Source organism: Musa acuminata, chromosome BXJ2-7 (assembly GCF_036884655.1).
Source record: "Musa acuminata AAA Group cultivar baxijiao chromosome BXJ2-7, Cavendish_Baxijiao_AAA, whole genome shotgun sequence".
Lineage (NCBI taxonomy): Eukaryota > Viridiplantae > Streptophyta > Magnoliopsida > Zingiberales > Musaceae > Musa > Musa acuminata.
The window spans coordinates 31,611,472-31,628,314 of NC_088344.1; the positions used below are offsets into that span (position 1 = coordinate 31,611,472).

General features: G+C 35.2%; 1 protein-coding gene across 1 annotated transcript; it reads left to right on the forward strand.

Annotated features, from left to right (window-relative positions):
* Positions 1 to 6,667: 6,667 nt before the first annotated feature.
* Positions 6,668 to 9,964, forward strand: LOC135616208 (alpha-humulene synthase-like). The gene is made up of 6 exons (XM_065115401.1): positions 6,668 to 6,910; positions 7,636 to 8,008; positions 8,192 to 8,410; positions 8,606 to 8,741; positions 8,942 to 9,190; positions 9,671 to 9,964. The coding sequence occupies exons 1-6, from the start codon at positions 6,691 to 6,693 to the stop codon at positions 9,962 to 9,964; spliced, it is 1,491 nt and encodes a 496-aa protein (XP_064971473.1). The 5' UTR covers positions 6,668 to 6,690.
* The last annotated feature ends 6,879 nt before the right edge of the window (positions 9,965 to 16,843 follow it).

The following is a 16,843-nucleotide window of genomic DNA, read 5'->3' on the forward strand; positions in this document are numbered from 1 at the left end:
TGTTAAGTTCAGCTTCATCCCTAACAATCACCATCTTGCATTTGTTTGGGGAGAACTCACGAGGTACTCTTCCTTTTGGAACGCCGTTGCAACAGCCCTGCCTAGCAGCTGGAACTCACTTTCTTAGGTGCTAATGCATCTCATGTGAGGCCAGATAACTTCCAAGTCGTGGAGCTGATCATCCACCACAGAGAAGGGAATAAGCACAGCCACATGTTCGCCGGAAGGCTTGAAACACGAGGACAGACTCATCGGCCGACTGATGGAAAAGCTCTCCATGAAATAGATTGTGGCACGAGACGTCCCATCATGTCCGTGGGGTTCGGAACATTCCATAAGCAGTCTTTAATATTTGGAGATCCCATCATAGATATGAATTCCAATAATTTTCTTCTAATGTATATTAAGAAAATCCGCCAACATGTTGTTTTTGCCTATTCATTTAAGCATAATTGGATAGATTTTGGAAAGAAGTTTTTCTTTTTTAACTTTTGTCAAAAAGAATCTTTTATTTCTAGAATTTTTTAATAATATATATATGTTTAATATCTGGAATACTCTTAAGTTGATAGTCACCTACCAACAGATCGGTCAGAGCTGTTGACTGTGCTGCAATTAAAGCACACAATACTGTAGGAGGCTTAAGCAAGATATGGATTCTGCAGTCTTTAATAATGCTACTCTTCGTATGAGGCTGAAGGTTGTGGAGTTCAGCTTCATCCCCACACAACTGAACACTACTGCTCACAATCATCTTTATGTTTGGGAAGGCTGATGCGACAGCCTTGCCTAGCAGCCGCAACACTCTTTCTTAAGTGCTAATGCACTCCCTTTTTCGAAAACCAAAATCAAAACTGTAGCTGTAGCTGTAGCTGACATTAAGTCCAAATATACGTCCCATTTGAGGCTGCAGTTACAGGTCACCCACCGTAATGAACTCCCGGAGCTGATTATCCACCACAGCGAAGAGATAAGCACAGCCACGTGTTCGCCGAAAGGCGTCAAATAGAAAAACAGACTCACAAAGACCTGACGCCGAAAACAACTCGTCGTTGGTTGATGGAAACATGTATTTATTTGAATTTGAGTCAAGTAAAATCCAACATGTTTTGAGTACAATTTTTCTATATTAAGTAAAATCCAAATCTGATCTTCAAGTTAAATTCCAACATGTTTTCTTTTATTTAAATATGTTAAGTATAATTTAAGCTTATTTAAGTTTGAGTCTAAGATTTATGTCAGGAAAATGATCCCATGAGAGTCTTTTTTTTTATTTAAGTCTAACTAATTATTATTTGAATATTCAAATTAGATTTGAGTGCATATTTTTTTTTATTAAAATTCAATTTATCCCATTGCTAAATCACAATCGAGTTATATAATGTGATAGATTTCTTTCTTTATAGGAAGTTAAATCATTATTAATGGACCAGTAGGAGGAACACAACCATAAACTCGCTCAATCCGATCCCCTCCCATGTATCCGTCACAGTTTCATGGAGATTGATGGGGCTACTATCATCAAGAGAGTGGTTGAAATGTTATTCATGAACCACCACGAGGAATACAACCTGAGACTCCCTATGAAAAAACTTGACCCTATAGATTGCAGCCATTTTTCATTACAGGAAATTGACAGATGATTGATGGATGACGAGGAGGAGCATAGCCTCCACAAAATGAGCATGCTGTTGCCATGGGAGTATACTTTGATTTGTGAATTGACTTGAAGGTGGTGGAATGATTTAGCTCCCTCAAAAAATCTCAATTTTGCTCGAGATAGATTGGTGGAATGCTACTTCTGGATCCTGGGGTATTCTTTGAACTTTACTATTCTCGTGCACCAGTGATAACGACCAAGGTGATTGCCCTTATTTCAATTCTGGATGACATATACGATGTCTATAGCACATTGGAGGAGAGTCAACAACTCACTAAGGTAATTCAAAGGTTCGCAAATCTCATATCGATGGACAGATTAACTTTTACTATCATGGCTCATCATATGATAACAAAAGGTGCCACTTATAATATCACATAAGAAAATAAAATATCGCATAATAGTTTTACTCGTCGTGTATAGCAAAATAACAACATCTATGTTTATGTTATGTTTTTCTAAAGACGGTGAAACTAATACAGATGCAGGTGGGACGCAAAGGTTGTTCATCAATTATCAGAGTATATTAAGGATTATTATCTAAATCTAATCCACACCTTTGAAGAGTTTGAAGATTTATTGACTTCTAGTGAGAAATATCACATAACCTATCTAAAGGAAGCGATGAGTGATGAGATTATAATATTTTTCTTATTTTCACTTTTTAGATGCGACAGTATTGAACTTAGATTGTCCTACTCATAGACACTACTCATAAATTACAAACATTAAGGAATGGTTTTGTTTTACTTGGGTACAGATGAAAGATTTATCTGAAGCTTATTTTGAGGAATCCAAATGGAGTGCTCAACATTGCGTGCCAACTTTGGAAAAATATCTACCTATTTCCCTCATAAGTTCAACATATCCTATACTCGAATGTGCTTCTTTTGTTGGAATGGGAGAAATAGCAACTAAGGAGGCATTTGAGTGGATTACTAGTTTCCCAAAGATTGTCCAAGCTGCTGCAATAATTGGTCATATCATGAATGACATTACATCACATGAGGTATGGTCATAATATAATCTCCTGTATTTTCTATCATATAAACATTTTTCATACTAAATTTTGCATTGATTTCTCTCATAGTAGAAATATGATAACATAAAAAAAAATAGCATACCTTCTTCCATTATATGAGATGGAACATAAATGAAATTTAATAGATAATCTCTAAAGGTTGTCTTCAATATTCCTTCTATTTATCACCTCAAAAGCATTTCATGTGTCACTCAATTGCATTATCAAAGTTTTGCTGAACTCCTTAAATCATACTATATTAAGAAATCTAGTACAAATGTTGGACAACACGTCCAATGAATCACACTCAGCTATGTAGAGCTGATCAGCTGATGGGGACATAGATTAATTGAATCATGCAAGCAATGTGGCTGATGGGAAGGCTTATAATATTTTTTTATTTTCTTCTATAGAAATTAGATTGATGTGATAGTTAGAGAAAGGATATTACATTGATGTAATTATACATGCATTGTCATTAGAGATAAAAGAAATCAAGATCAAATTAGCTACTATCTTCCTTGACAATCCCAACACGTTGTCCAACCAATCCAGAGGACAATCGTACAATGAATCACTTTCAATTAACATGTAGATCTACATGATCCAACTAATGCAATCATAGAAAAAAATAATTATGAGAAATTAATATAATTGTTTTATTTTGTAATACAGAATATTAGATGCCATCGTACATCCTTTCTCTTTGTAGTAAAGAAAACCAAATCTCTATATCTGAGATTTAAATTCAATGAGATGTGTGGTATATAAAATTTTATATTAGTACTTGTTATGTTTTCTAAAATGGTATTAAAGTAGAATGGCTAATATCTTAATAATATTCTGATTTAATCATATTACGATTCTATGGCCAAAATATATGTCTGGCTATAGAATATCTTAGATAATACTTTTGCTATGTTTTTATGAGTATGTGTATGCATGTGTACATGCGCATATATATATATATATATATATATATATATATATATATATATATATATATTCATTGATGAGGTGTGATGCAAGGATGAAATAGAGAGCTGAAGAGCTGAGGGGGCAAGTAAAGAGCATGTTCAATCATACTACTTGGATTGGATTATCACTTTCAAACGGGAATAAGCGACGCATTAAGTCAAATCCATGATGCGGATATTAACAGCAAGGATATTATTTGTCCCCAAGCAGTATTTGTATGTGTAATTCAAAACAATACGATCTTCTTTAATCATCTTTTTTTTAATTCACTCATAGACGTTGGCAGTACCAAAAATATTTTCTCCGGTAAAATAGACATAAAAGTCACACACAAAAGTCATTGTATTGATTATCGCGTAATCACTTAAAACAGTAAATAAATTTGATAATATGACTGTATGTTTTTTTTCTCAAAACAGAAAATCTGATGTATTTCTGTAGTTGTCTTTAACAAGTTCAAAGATGAGGGAGGGAGTTTCATGTCTACCTTGGGGAGTGATGTGAAAGGACTGTTAAGCTTGTACAACGCAGCCTATCTTGGGACTCATGGGGAGATCATTCTTGATGAAGCCATCTCTTTTACGAGGAATTACCTAGTGTCTGCATCAGCCGATCTTAAACGACCATTAACAACGCAAGTGTCTCTCGACCTCGAGACACCTCTGTAGAAGATTTAAAGAGTTGCCATAATTTAATAGGAAAGACGCACAGAAGAAGTGATTAATGGTTTCTGCTGTAGATTGACAAAAGGGACAAGTAGTAGCATTACTGCACACTCTTAGTTGAGATGATCAATCCGACAATGAGAGATGGCGGTGCAAAAGTTTCCCAACTGAGAAGCAAGAAAATGATAGGCAGACTTAGCAGAACAAACCCTCTTATTATCTAGCTTCTAAAACTAAAAATGATCATGTGATATATGGATTAACAATGATATTAGAACCACCAAAGATCTATCACTAGCATGTATATTGCTGAAAGCATGCTTGAATGGACTGCGAGAATCTTAAATATAGTTGTCTTTGAAAACATCAATAATAGAAATATCACCAACAAATTTAGTGAACTCTCCTCTTAAACATTCAAGAGCCTGAAGAAACAAACCCGATTCTAGCTTTGCCTTAATAATTTTGAATATTCCAAGGATAAATCACAGCATATTTAGGTCTAACCATTTTATCTCATATACTATCAATGATGGAAAGATATTGGCCTCTGTTGAGCTTGTAGTGTATATTTCATGAGAAAGGTTATCAGTCCCAAGACCTAGCATATCTAGAAAGAATATCCCCATCCCAATCCCATGATAGAATGTGCATACCCTTGGAAGAATCACAATTGACCCAGAAAGTATCTAGGATTGCTAATAATATTATTCAAAATATCATTATCCATCCAAGAGTCGCTTAAGCTGCATCATGTGGTCCAAATCACTCATCTTGTGGTCATGCTATGTAATAGGGGTAATATTTGTTCCATATCAAATCGAAGTCAATGATTATTCACTAAGATTGCTCCATACTTGTAGATAAATGACTTGTGTTAGTGTGACCAGGCCGAGAAATCTATTCAACCTTAACCTTTATACAGATTGATTACGGAGCATGCATCCGAGTCCACAGTAGGACTTGAGGAGCATCCAAGTCTCTTCGTCAACTTAGACCTTTGAAGTGCCCACAGTTACTGTCACAAGGGGCGCCGGATTTGTGCTAGTCTCATCAAATGGACCATGGCATCACAATTTGGATTTGTTTCCAAAGAGTCACTCAAACCAAATATGGAACAATTGATGTGGCAGATAAAAAAAGACCTGCACATTTGGAATCCTTACGTCTCTTCATATCTTTTGAGAATTCTATTACTGAAACTTGATTACTCCGAACAACAAAATCTATAGATTCCTTGGTTATATCTTAATCTTAACAACAAATCAAAATGAAACTATTGATCTTAATATCTACTTTGATAGGATTTGGAATTCCTCACTCAGTCTTATGCTCAAAATTGGTCCCAAACACCTTCTCTAGCGTGAACCCTTTTGTGTTTTAATATTTCGTTATGTTATGTCATGTTATTTTTTTAATTTATTATTTTATAAAATGAGAATTATTTCGTCGATTAATCAAATTGGAGGTTTGATGATTGAATAAAGATGAAGCATCCCAAAATGAACCAACTCATATGAGTGGATCACTCCTACAAGAATATGTAGATAGGTTTTGAAAGAAATTTAACCCTTTAAAGTGAAAAAGAGTTCGATTAATACACACATGGAAAAAATGTTAAAAGTTAAACTAAAGTTTATATAATATTATTTACAGTTTGAGAGTGAGTAGACTGATATGATGAGTTTCACACTGTTTAGAGTTTATTATAAAACTTAAGTTAATATACGATTATATACATGATTTATAGTTTCTATTACGAGAGTGAGAGCAAGGGTGATGGATGCAAAACTAATTATATCTCGTCTTTTACCTATATTATTAGAAGCAAAACTAATCATAGGACGTCAATTAAAGATGATGGATAAGCTAAAACATAAGCCAATCAAAAAGGAGCGTACAGTCCCTGATGGCCCATTCGTTATCTTCTTTCTCATAAAACGTGACACTTACGAAACCAAACCAGATTCAAGACTCTATAAATTGCTACACGAGGCTGCAGGCTCTCGCCATCCTCTCATCACTTGCATCTAGATCAGAATGGAGAACGTGATTTCGCAGCCACGCGTTCCAGGTGATGAAGTGGTGATTCGCAAGTCTGCAAGCTACCATCCCACCGTTTGGGGTGATTACTTTATCTTACAGGCCCAGTCCTCCCCCAGTACACAGGCATGTATATACACATATATCTCACATATGTTCTAAGTTTTAGGCAAGAAACTCTCCGAGAACGAATGGTGTTAATGTTTCATTAACATGAAAAATGTGCGCTTCCTACTTTCTTGCGGTTTTGTTGGTTGAACAATTAATTGCTATGGAGGATGCAGGAGTGCGATGCAAGGATGCAAGAGAGAGCTGCAGAACTGATGGAGCAGGTAAGAAGCATGTTCAAGGACACTACCGACATCTTGCAAACTATGGAGTTGGTCGATTCTATCCAGCTTCTTGGATTGAGTTATCACTTCGAGAAAGAAATAAGTGAATCATTAAAACGAGTCCATGATGCCGATTTGAACTGTCATGGTCTCTACGAGACTGCTCTCCGGTTTCGACTGCTGAGACAACAAGGGTATCATGTGACCCCTGGTAATATGCTCTTACGTTTCCTTGGAGTAGATGTATTTGTATGTTTTATCTATAATTATGTTTGCAAAAGTAATTTAATTTGTATTTTAGAAATGATGGAGGAGTTTTGTTTTAAGAAGACAACTTAATCAGCCCATCAAAAAAGAAGTCACTGAACAATCAATCCGATGGCTTCTAACAATATTAGCTGGTCATTTTGCTGCATAATTTCTTCTCTGTACATGAGTGACATCACACTTCTCAAAACGTTTTGATCTCCTATAACAACTATATTATAAAGATGTACTTTGTTCTCTCTCTCTCTCTCTCTCTCTCTCTCTCTCTCTCTCTCTCTCTCTCTCTATATATATATATATATATATATATCTATATATATATATATATATACATATATATATATATAAATATATACATATACATACATATATGTATATATATGTATATATAAGTATATACATATATATAAATACATATATATATATATACATATATATATATATATATATTAATTCCAAAACAATACGATCTTCTTTAATCATCTTTTTTTAATTCACTCATAGACGTTGGCAGTACCAAAAATATTTTCTCCGGTAAAATAGACGTAAAAATCACACACAAAAGTCATTGTATTGATTATCACGTAATCACTTAAAACGGTAAATTAATTTTGATAATATGACTGTTTGTTTTTTTCTCAAAACAGAAAATCTTATGTATTTCTGTAGTTGTCTTTAACAAGTTCAAAGATGAGGGAGGGAGTTTCATGTCTACCTTGGGGAGTGATGTGAAAGGACTGTTAAGCTTGTACAACGCAGCCTATCTTGGGACTCATGGGGAGATCATTCTTGATGAAGCCATCTCTTTTACGAGGAATTACCTAGTGTCTGCATTAGCTGATCTTAAACCACCATTAACAACGCAAGTGTCTCTTGACCTCGAGACACCTCTCTGTAGAAGAATGAGAAGGCTCTTGGCAAGAGAATACATATCTATATACCAAGAGGATGCCACACGAGATGATGCCATCCTGGAGCTTGCAAAGTTGGACTTCAATTTGCTGCAATCTCTTCATCGCGAGGAACTTAAGAACATTACCAAGTAAGCTCTTCCTCACTTTTGAATTCCCTGGAGCTATATTTCTTCTGGATTTTCATAAAGAAAAAAAGATACAATCAAGTTGCAAATGTAAACAAGTGAAGGCTAATTGCCGAGCTTGGTTCCTCCTCCCATCAAACTTTTAATTGATATGTAATGCCGTTTTGATTTGTGAACGACTTGAAGGTGGTGGAATGATTTAGTCTCCTCAAAAAATCTCAGTTTTGCTCGAGATAGATTGGTGGAATGCTATTTCTGGATGCTGGGGGTATACTTTGAACCCTACTATTCTCGTGCACGAGTGATAGCGACCAAGGTGATTGTCCTTACTTCAATTCTGGACGACATATATGATGTCTATAGCACATTGGAGGAGAGTCAACGACTAACTGAGGCAATTCAAAGGTCCGTAAATCTTATATCGATGGACAGATTACCTTTTACTATCATGGCTTAATAGATGATAACAAAAGGTGCCACTGATAATATCACATAAGAAAATAAAATATCGCATAATAGTTTTAGTTATTGTGTATAGCAAAATAACATGTATGTTTACGTTCTATTTTTCTAAAGATGGTGAAACTAATACATATGCAGGTGGGATGCGAAGGTTGTTCATCAATTACCAGAGTACATGAAGGATTATTATCTAAAGCTAATCCACAACTTTGAAGAGTTTGAAGATTTATTGGCTTCCGATGAGAAATATCGCATAACCTATCTGAAGGAAGCGGTGAGTGATGAGATTGTAAGGTTCTTCTTATTTTCACTTTTATTAATTAGCATTACATAAGCAATAAATGAATCCACTATTGGCCAATACAAAGAATAAGCATTTCAGATGCGACAGTATTGAACTTAGATTGTCCCACTTGTAGACGCTACTCATGCATTACAAACATTAAGGAATGGTTTTGTTTTACTTGGGTACAGACGAAAGAATTATCTGAAGCTTATTTTGAGGAATCCAAATGGAGAGATCAACATTACGTACCAACTTTGGAAGAACATCTACATGTTTCCCTCATCAGTTCAGGATATCCTATGCTCGAATGTGCTTCTTTCGTTGGAATGAGAGAAATAGCAACTAAGGAGGCATTTCAATGGATTACTAGTTTCCCAAAGATTGTCCAAGCTTCTGCAATAATTTGTCGTATCATGAATGACATTACTTCACATGAGGTATGGTCATAATATAATCTCCTGTGTTTTATATCATATAAACATTTTTCATAGTAAATTATGCACTGATTTCTATCCTAGTAGAAATATGCTAACACAAAAAAAAAGAAAAAGAAAATAACATACATTCTCCAATTAGATGAGATGGACCATAATTGAGGTTTAATAGGTAATCTCCAAAGTTGTCTTCAATATTCCTTCTATTTATCCCCTCAAAAGCATTTATTGTGTCACTCAATTGCATTATCAAAGTTTTGCTGAACTCCTTAAATGATTTTATATTAAGAAATCTAGTACAAACAAAAAAACTCCCATTTGTAAGCTTCCACATCTGTAGATTCCCAAATTCCTTTCATCTACACCTTATTATTGATAATAGTCTATCAATTTGTTTTAATATAATGAACATGTAAATCCTGAAAGGATCCGTTAGAATTCAATTTGTAGATCATTAATCCTCTTTTTTCATGAAATTTACAGTTGGAACAAACTAGGGAACATGTTGCCTCCACAGTCCAATGCTACATGAAAGAATATGGAACAGATGTGCATGTGGCATGTAAGAAGCTCCAAGTTCTAGTTGATGATGCATGGAAGGATATAAATGAAGAGTGCCTCAATCAAACTGCATTCCCTGTTGCTTTACTTCAAAGGATTGTTAATTTTTCACGAATGATGGAAAATATATATAAGTACATCGATGGATACACCAACTCCTCTACGAAGACAAAGGAACATATCTCTTTGTTACTTGTACATCCTGTTCCACTTTGATTGTATGACGATGCATGCTTCTTCTATGAATCCTTTATTCTGAAATATATGTAAACCTTTGTAAATGAATGTGTATTGTACTATGCTTGCTTCTTCTACGAATCCTTTATTCCGAAATATATGTAAACCTTTGTAAATGAACGTGTACTGTACTAGCCCTGGGAAGCTCAAGCCAGTATTATCTATGGAAAACAGAAATCCTTGCTTAACAGTAGTTCAAAGCAATTTGCAAGTTGCTGGTATGTGTTACAAAATTATATTAGCTATTTGCAATTTTCACTCTTTTCAGTCTTGCCAACTTGAGAAAGGCTCTTGAAGCTGCTATGCTAAATAGAGTGTAGGGATGGTGAGGTTGGGTTTTGTAGATGCCTATATCCGTTATCAAGAGTATTGTAGATTCCTACATCATATATCAAGAACAACAGATTTAAAACTAGAAATGTGATGAGAAATATAAGAAAGCTATAGCTTTAGAAGAAGATGATATAATACAAGCAAGCATTGAAGTGACCAGAATCATCACCTAGATCAGCTAGGTCACATGATTCAAGAAGTCCGATTATAAGAAAGATAAGACCAATTTAGGAGCTATATGATGTGACTCGAATAATTGATACTAACAATGATGAACTATCTTTATTTTATCTTTTTGTAGGATATGATCCATTAACTTTCAAAGAAGCTTATAGAGAAGAAAAATAGCGACAAGTTATGAATGAGGAGATTCGTTTCATTAACAAAAATAATACATAGGAGCTTACTACACATCCGGAAGACTACCAAGCTATCTATGTTAAGTGGATCTTAAAAAAAAAAAGAAATACAAAAGGAGAGGTGGAGAAATACATGGTCCGATTGGTTGCAAAGGGATATAAACAACAATATAGGATTGAGCATAAAGAAGTATTTGCACCAGTTGCTTGATTGGAAATAGTAAGATTACTTGGGGGCGACATCACATGTATAGCGAAAGAACAAGAAAAACAAAATCCCCTATTCTCAAAGAGATGTTCGTCGTCGTGCAAAGATTGATACGCAAAATCCACGAAACTTAAAACTGCATATAGAGTAGATTGTGTTACCTAGGGAGATTGTATATCTCTGTTTCCTTGTAGATCTTTAGGAGAGGGTGAAGGAGGTCAAGCGTCCTCCTCTCTAGCGGTGATTCACACAGCAGGGCTGCGACGACGTTCCTCAAAACTCTAGGCCTGCTCTAAGGTGGAGAGGGGGAAGAGAATAGGAGAGGCAAGCAAAGGCTCTAACCTATGAGGCTCTGAATCCCTCTTATTTATAGAGGCCCCCTATCAAAACCTAATGGATCCTCCCCTAGTGGGTATTCGATCTGCATCCAATTACCCAAGCCTGTTAGATTAGTGGATCTCTATCCAATAATCTCTCATGGGCTCTTATTGGATCTCGTCCATGGGATCTAATAATTCAGGGGCTTATTAGATATCCAATAAGATAGGGACTCTAGCGGATATCTCATATCCGAACCTCTACTCATCGCAATGCCTACCAAATGTGTGTGACCCTCTAGGCCCAATATCGAGCTGACCATGAGTCATACCTGTCAGAACTCCTTCTAACTTAGTGAATTATTATCTCTATAATAATTCACTTGGCTCATCGACTACGGACGTACTAGGCTACTACGCCGTAGTCCCCAAACGATACAGGGGAATCCAATCCATTAGACCTGTCTGTCCTTAGTTACCGTGTACCTATAGTCCCTCATCTATCTAATATCTCAGAGACCGTATATCGAGCATGGTGCTGCCACACCCATACGGTTTCTACTTGAGTCTCGCTCTAATTGGATTCTCCTAGAGAACTCTTTCTCTCTCAACCTGAATGACCCTGGCTAGGGATTTGTCTGAGCAAGAACACATGGGATATTTCTCTCATGACGTCGAGAGTGGATGATCCTCTATCAACACTCAATAGCCCTCGTAAGGTCGACTGTCACTCCCAATTACCAACTGTACTAGATCTGGGACATCCAAACCTATAAGTCTGATATCAAAGAGTGGAGCACTCATACAAGACATCATTGATGTCTCAAGTCTAAGGACTAAATACACCACTAGGATTATAGAATTGCTGTCTGACAATATGGCATCATCAACCATCTAGCATTCCAAAAGTGGATCAATTAATGAACTCATTCTCCAATGAGCACCTGTACTATATCCTTAGTGTCCTCACACGAGCAGCTATGAGACCAGCTGCATCCATTATATGGACGGGTATACAACACATCAGTCTATCCGGTTGATGTTCCTCTCAAGAAAGATATGATCGGGATTATTTAGGATATGTGTTTAAAGGTGAATCGGTCTTATTATTGTGATCTCATCACGATCCGATTCCCATTGCACGAATCCAAGGACATCACAATATATACATGCATATATGCAATAATCAATATAAATTGATAAATACCAAAATATAATAAGCAAAAAGATTCCGTGTCAAGTCACACGTGCCATCACTCACGTGATTGGCTTGCTGGGCACCTATGACTAGCAAAATAAGTATTTTTTAATGAAGTTCTTGAAGAAAAAGAATATATTCAACAACCCCTAGTTTTATTATTTATGAATAAGAAGATAAAATATATAAGTTAAAGAGAGCTTTTTATGGGCTTAAACAAGCCCCACGAGCATGGAATTCTCGAATAGATGCTTATTTTATTCAAAATAATTTTTTTAAATGTCCACATGAATATGCTATATATACGAAATCTAACTCTAATGGATATAACCAACTTAGGCTTAATGACTTATTTCCTCGATTTTAAAGTTATACAAGACAATAGGGGAATTTTTATCTCATAAGAAAATTATACAAATGAGGTTCTAAAGAAATTTTCTATGGAAGATTGTCATCCTACAGATACACCTATTGAATATGACACCAAGTTAATCAAGGAAGGTAAAGGTAAATATGTTAATCTAACTTATTATAAAGGTCTAGTTAGATGTTTAAGATATTTGACATGCACTTGACCTAATATACTATTTGGAGTTAGTTTAATAAGTAAATATATGAATGTTTCTAAGACATCTCATTTAAATATCGTTAAAAGAATTTTATGATATATTAAAGAAACAATTGAGTATGGAATGTTCTATTCATCATCTAAAAGGTTGGAGCTCATCGGATATAGTGACAGTGATTGGGCCATAAGTTATAATGATAAAAAAAGTACAATTGGATTTGCATTTTAGTTTGGTGAAGCTTCATTCACTTGGTCTTCAAAAAAGGAACAGATTGTTGCTCTATCAAATTGTGAAGCAAAATATAAAACAACTTCTTCTAGTATTTATCATGCAATCTAGCTAAAAAGATTACTCCAAGAATTTCATATGTCATACGAGAAGTCAACTAGGATTTACGTTGATAACAAATTAGCTATTGCTTTAGCTAAGAATCCAATCTATCATAAAAGATCGAAGCATATCGACACAAGATTTCATTTTATAAGAGATCATATCAAAAATAAAGAAGTGGAGCTACATCATGTCAAGACAAGTGAACAAGTGACCGATATACTTATAAAACCTCTTAAATTTAAAATATTTCAATAACTTAGAAAGAAATTTGGCATGTTAGATAAAATAAGTTTAAGGGGAGAGAATGTTGGAATTAAACTTATTCAAGTATCATAAAGATATTAATTTTATCAAAAGAAAGGTTCATTGCATCATAAGAGAGATTCATTACATCAAGAGGAAAAAATAGATTAAATATTTATGGAAGGATAAGTCAAATTGGTTATTGGTACTTGAAAAAATTCTTAAAAGAGAATAATTCATTTTGAATACAATTAATGTAATATATTTTTGGGACTATATAAACCCCATATGTTAGGTCATGAAATATATATAGTTTCTGTAAAGATTTTTTTTGAGAGAAATATAGAAGATTGAAGCTTTCCTACTTTTTCTCTATTAGATAACTCTAACCCTTTATCCTATCAAGTTCAACACTCTCCTCTTAAACGTAACGTTCAAGAGCAAGAAGAAACAAACCCGATTCCAGCTTTGCCTTAATAATTTTGAATATTCCAAGAATAAATCACAGTATATTTAGGTCTAACCATTTTATCTCCTATACTATCAATGATGGAAAGATATTAGCCTCTGTTGAGCTTGAAGTATATATTTAATAAGAAAGGTTATCAGTCACAAGACCTAGTATATCTAGAAAGAATATCCTTATCTCAATCCCATGATAGAATGTGCATGCCCTTGGAAGAACCATAATCGACCCAGAACGTATCTAGGATTGCTAATAATATTATTCAAAATATCATTATCCATTTAAGAGACGCTAAAGCTGCATCTTATGGTTCAAATCACTCGTCTTGTGGTCATGCTATGTGATAGGGATAATATTTGTTCCAATACATACTCAGACATGTGACAGCTCAGCATCGGTTAAACCCATTATAAAAAGCCCTCCATATCAGAAGAAATTAAAGTCAATGACTATTCACTAGGATTACTCCCTACTTATAGGTAAATGGTTTGAGTGTCAAAAGTATCAGGTCGAGAAATCCATCCAACCTTAATCTTCATCTTCGTACAGATTGATCAGGAAGCATACATTCGAATCCACATTAGGACTTGAGGAGCGTCCAAGTTTTTCGTCAACCAACTTAGACCTTTGAAATGCCCACAGTTACTGCCACAGGCGAAGCCGGATTTGTGCTAGTCTCATCAAATGGACCATGGCATCGCAATTCGGATTTGTTGCCATTGAGTCACTCAAACCAAATATGGAACAATTGATATGGCAGATAAAAAACATGAATAACAGAGAGCGACACAAGAGGCAATAAAACACAAAAAGACCTGAATCCTTACGTCTCTTCCTATCTTATGTCGATGGCGCCCATGCATGGAAACCGATTGGCATTTGTAACGCTTACGTCTCTTCATATCTTTTGTAACATGCGTCTCCTTTACAACATCAATGCCACCATGATCAAAGATTATAGACCGAGGCAACAAAACACAAAAAGACCTGCACATTTTTTATCCTTACGTCTCTTCATATCTTACGTCGATGATGAAAGCCAATTGGCATTTGTAACGCTAACGTTTCTTCATATCTTTTGTCGGTGGCTATGGAAACCAAATTGACACAATTGTAATTCTTGCGTCGCTTCCCTATCACCATGAAGTTGATATTTATTTTTGTTAGAACAGATACAGCCGACTTCAATTTTGATAGTATGAACTGTGAGCAGAGATATATGATGATAATATCTTTTCTCTTTTGCGTCGTGTGAAACTAGGTTTAATAGGTAATCTCCACAAAGTGGAGGAGAGTCGTGGCTCGTATTTGTCTTCCTCCTGAACAGACGAAGATGTTGTGTCCTCATAAATTCCAACACAAACCAGCAGGCTCTCCGTCGCCACCTCGCATGTTTAATTAGTCTTCACATAAAATAAGAATGGAGAGTCTGAGTCTGCAATCACTTGTTCCAGATGATGAGCTGATGGTTCGCAAGTCTGTAAGCTATCGTCCGAGGGTTGGGGCCGACTGCTTTATCCAACATGGCCAGTCCGTCACTCCAACATCAGTATGTAACCCGGCCATCCTATTTGCCAAAAATGTTTCCAGTTTTCAGCAAGAAGGTCACCTGTAAAGAGGGGTGTTGATAATTTAGCTCCAGCTAAATAGCACTCATGCTTAAACTGGTCCTTCCCGTTGCCAGGCTCGACTAGGTGAGGAACGAACGAGAGAAATCCCTCCCTTTAAATAGGAAGAGGTGAGCCTCTATTAAGGAAAATTTATTTTAATTTTTGTATTTATTTAATATAAATTATTTCCATTTAATATACTAACAAATATGATATCATCATATTTGGAATACTTAATAGTTATTTTCCAAGGAAGTAGATTAAGATTTCCTTACATTATAATAGCAAGTAAGGAAAGAAAATCAATTCATAACTTAAATATTTGATGTGATTACATGAAGTGCCTATAGTTACTGTTTATCCATGACTCCATTTTCTACTGCAACCCTAACATGAGCGTCGGAGGGATAATATTGGGCAACCCACCCGGTTCTAATCTTTTTTGGGTCGGTCATCAGACGCTAATCATTCACCATCGAGAAGAGATAAGCACAGTCACGTGTTCGTCGAAAGGCATCAAACACCATGTGTTTGTCGAAAGGCATCAAACGCGAAAACAGACTCACAAATTGACGTCCAAAACAACTCATCATCGGTTGATGGAAACATGTATTTATTTGAATTTGAGTCAAATAAAATCCAACATATTTTGAGTACAAGAAGGAAGACCTACACATTCTCAATCCTTTTCATTCTCAATTCTACCACCAAATATCAAGAAATACATTATAGTCTAATATATACTAAAATGATTTAATATTTTTGAAATTTATGATCAAAGAATGGAAATATTTTAGCAATGACATCACAAAAATGTTACGATGCTATTTTTTAGTCACCAAACCATAATATTTTGATCAGAACATGAGTTGTCGGATTAAATATTTTTATCATGTATCAAAATAATCATGGAGCAAATATAGCTGACATCATTATTACAACAAGGCAGAAATCCTTATAAAATCCAATTCGGAAGAGATCACTACTGTTGAAGCCAAGGATGCCTCTCTTTCCCTCTCAGGAAGGGACTCACTTTACTATGTAATAAGGGCATAATCCTTAACAGACAGCTCTGTTACTTAACTCTAAATTTTTTCATAAAATTTTTAACCTAAAGGAGAGGAGGAACTCTATCCACGTATCATTAACTATGAGTCAATGAAGTCAAACACAATAGATTCATAGCTCTCCATGAAATAGATTGTGGCACGAGATGCCCCAT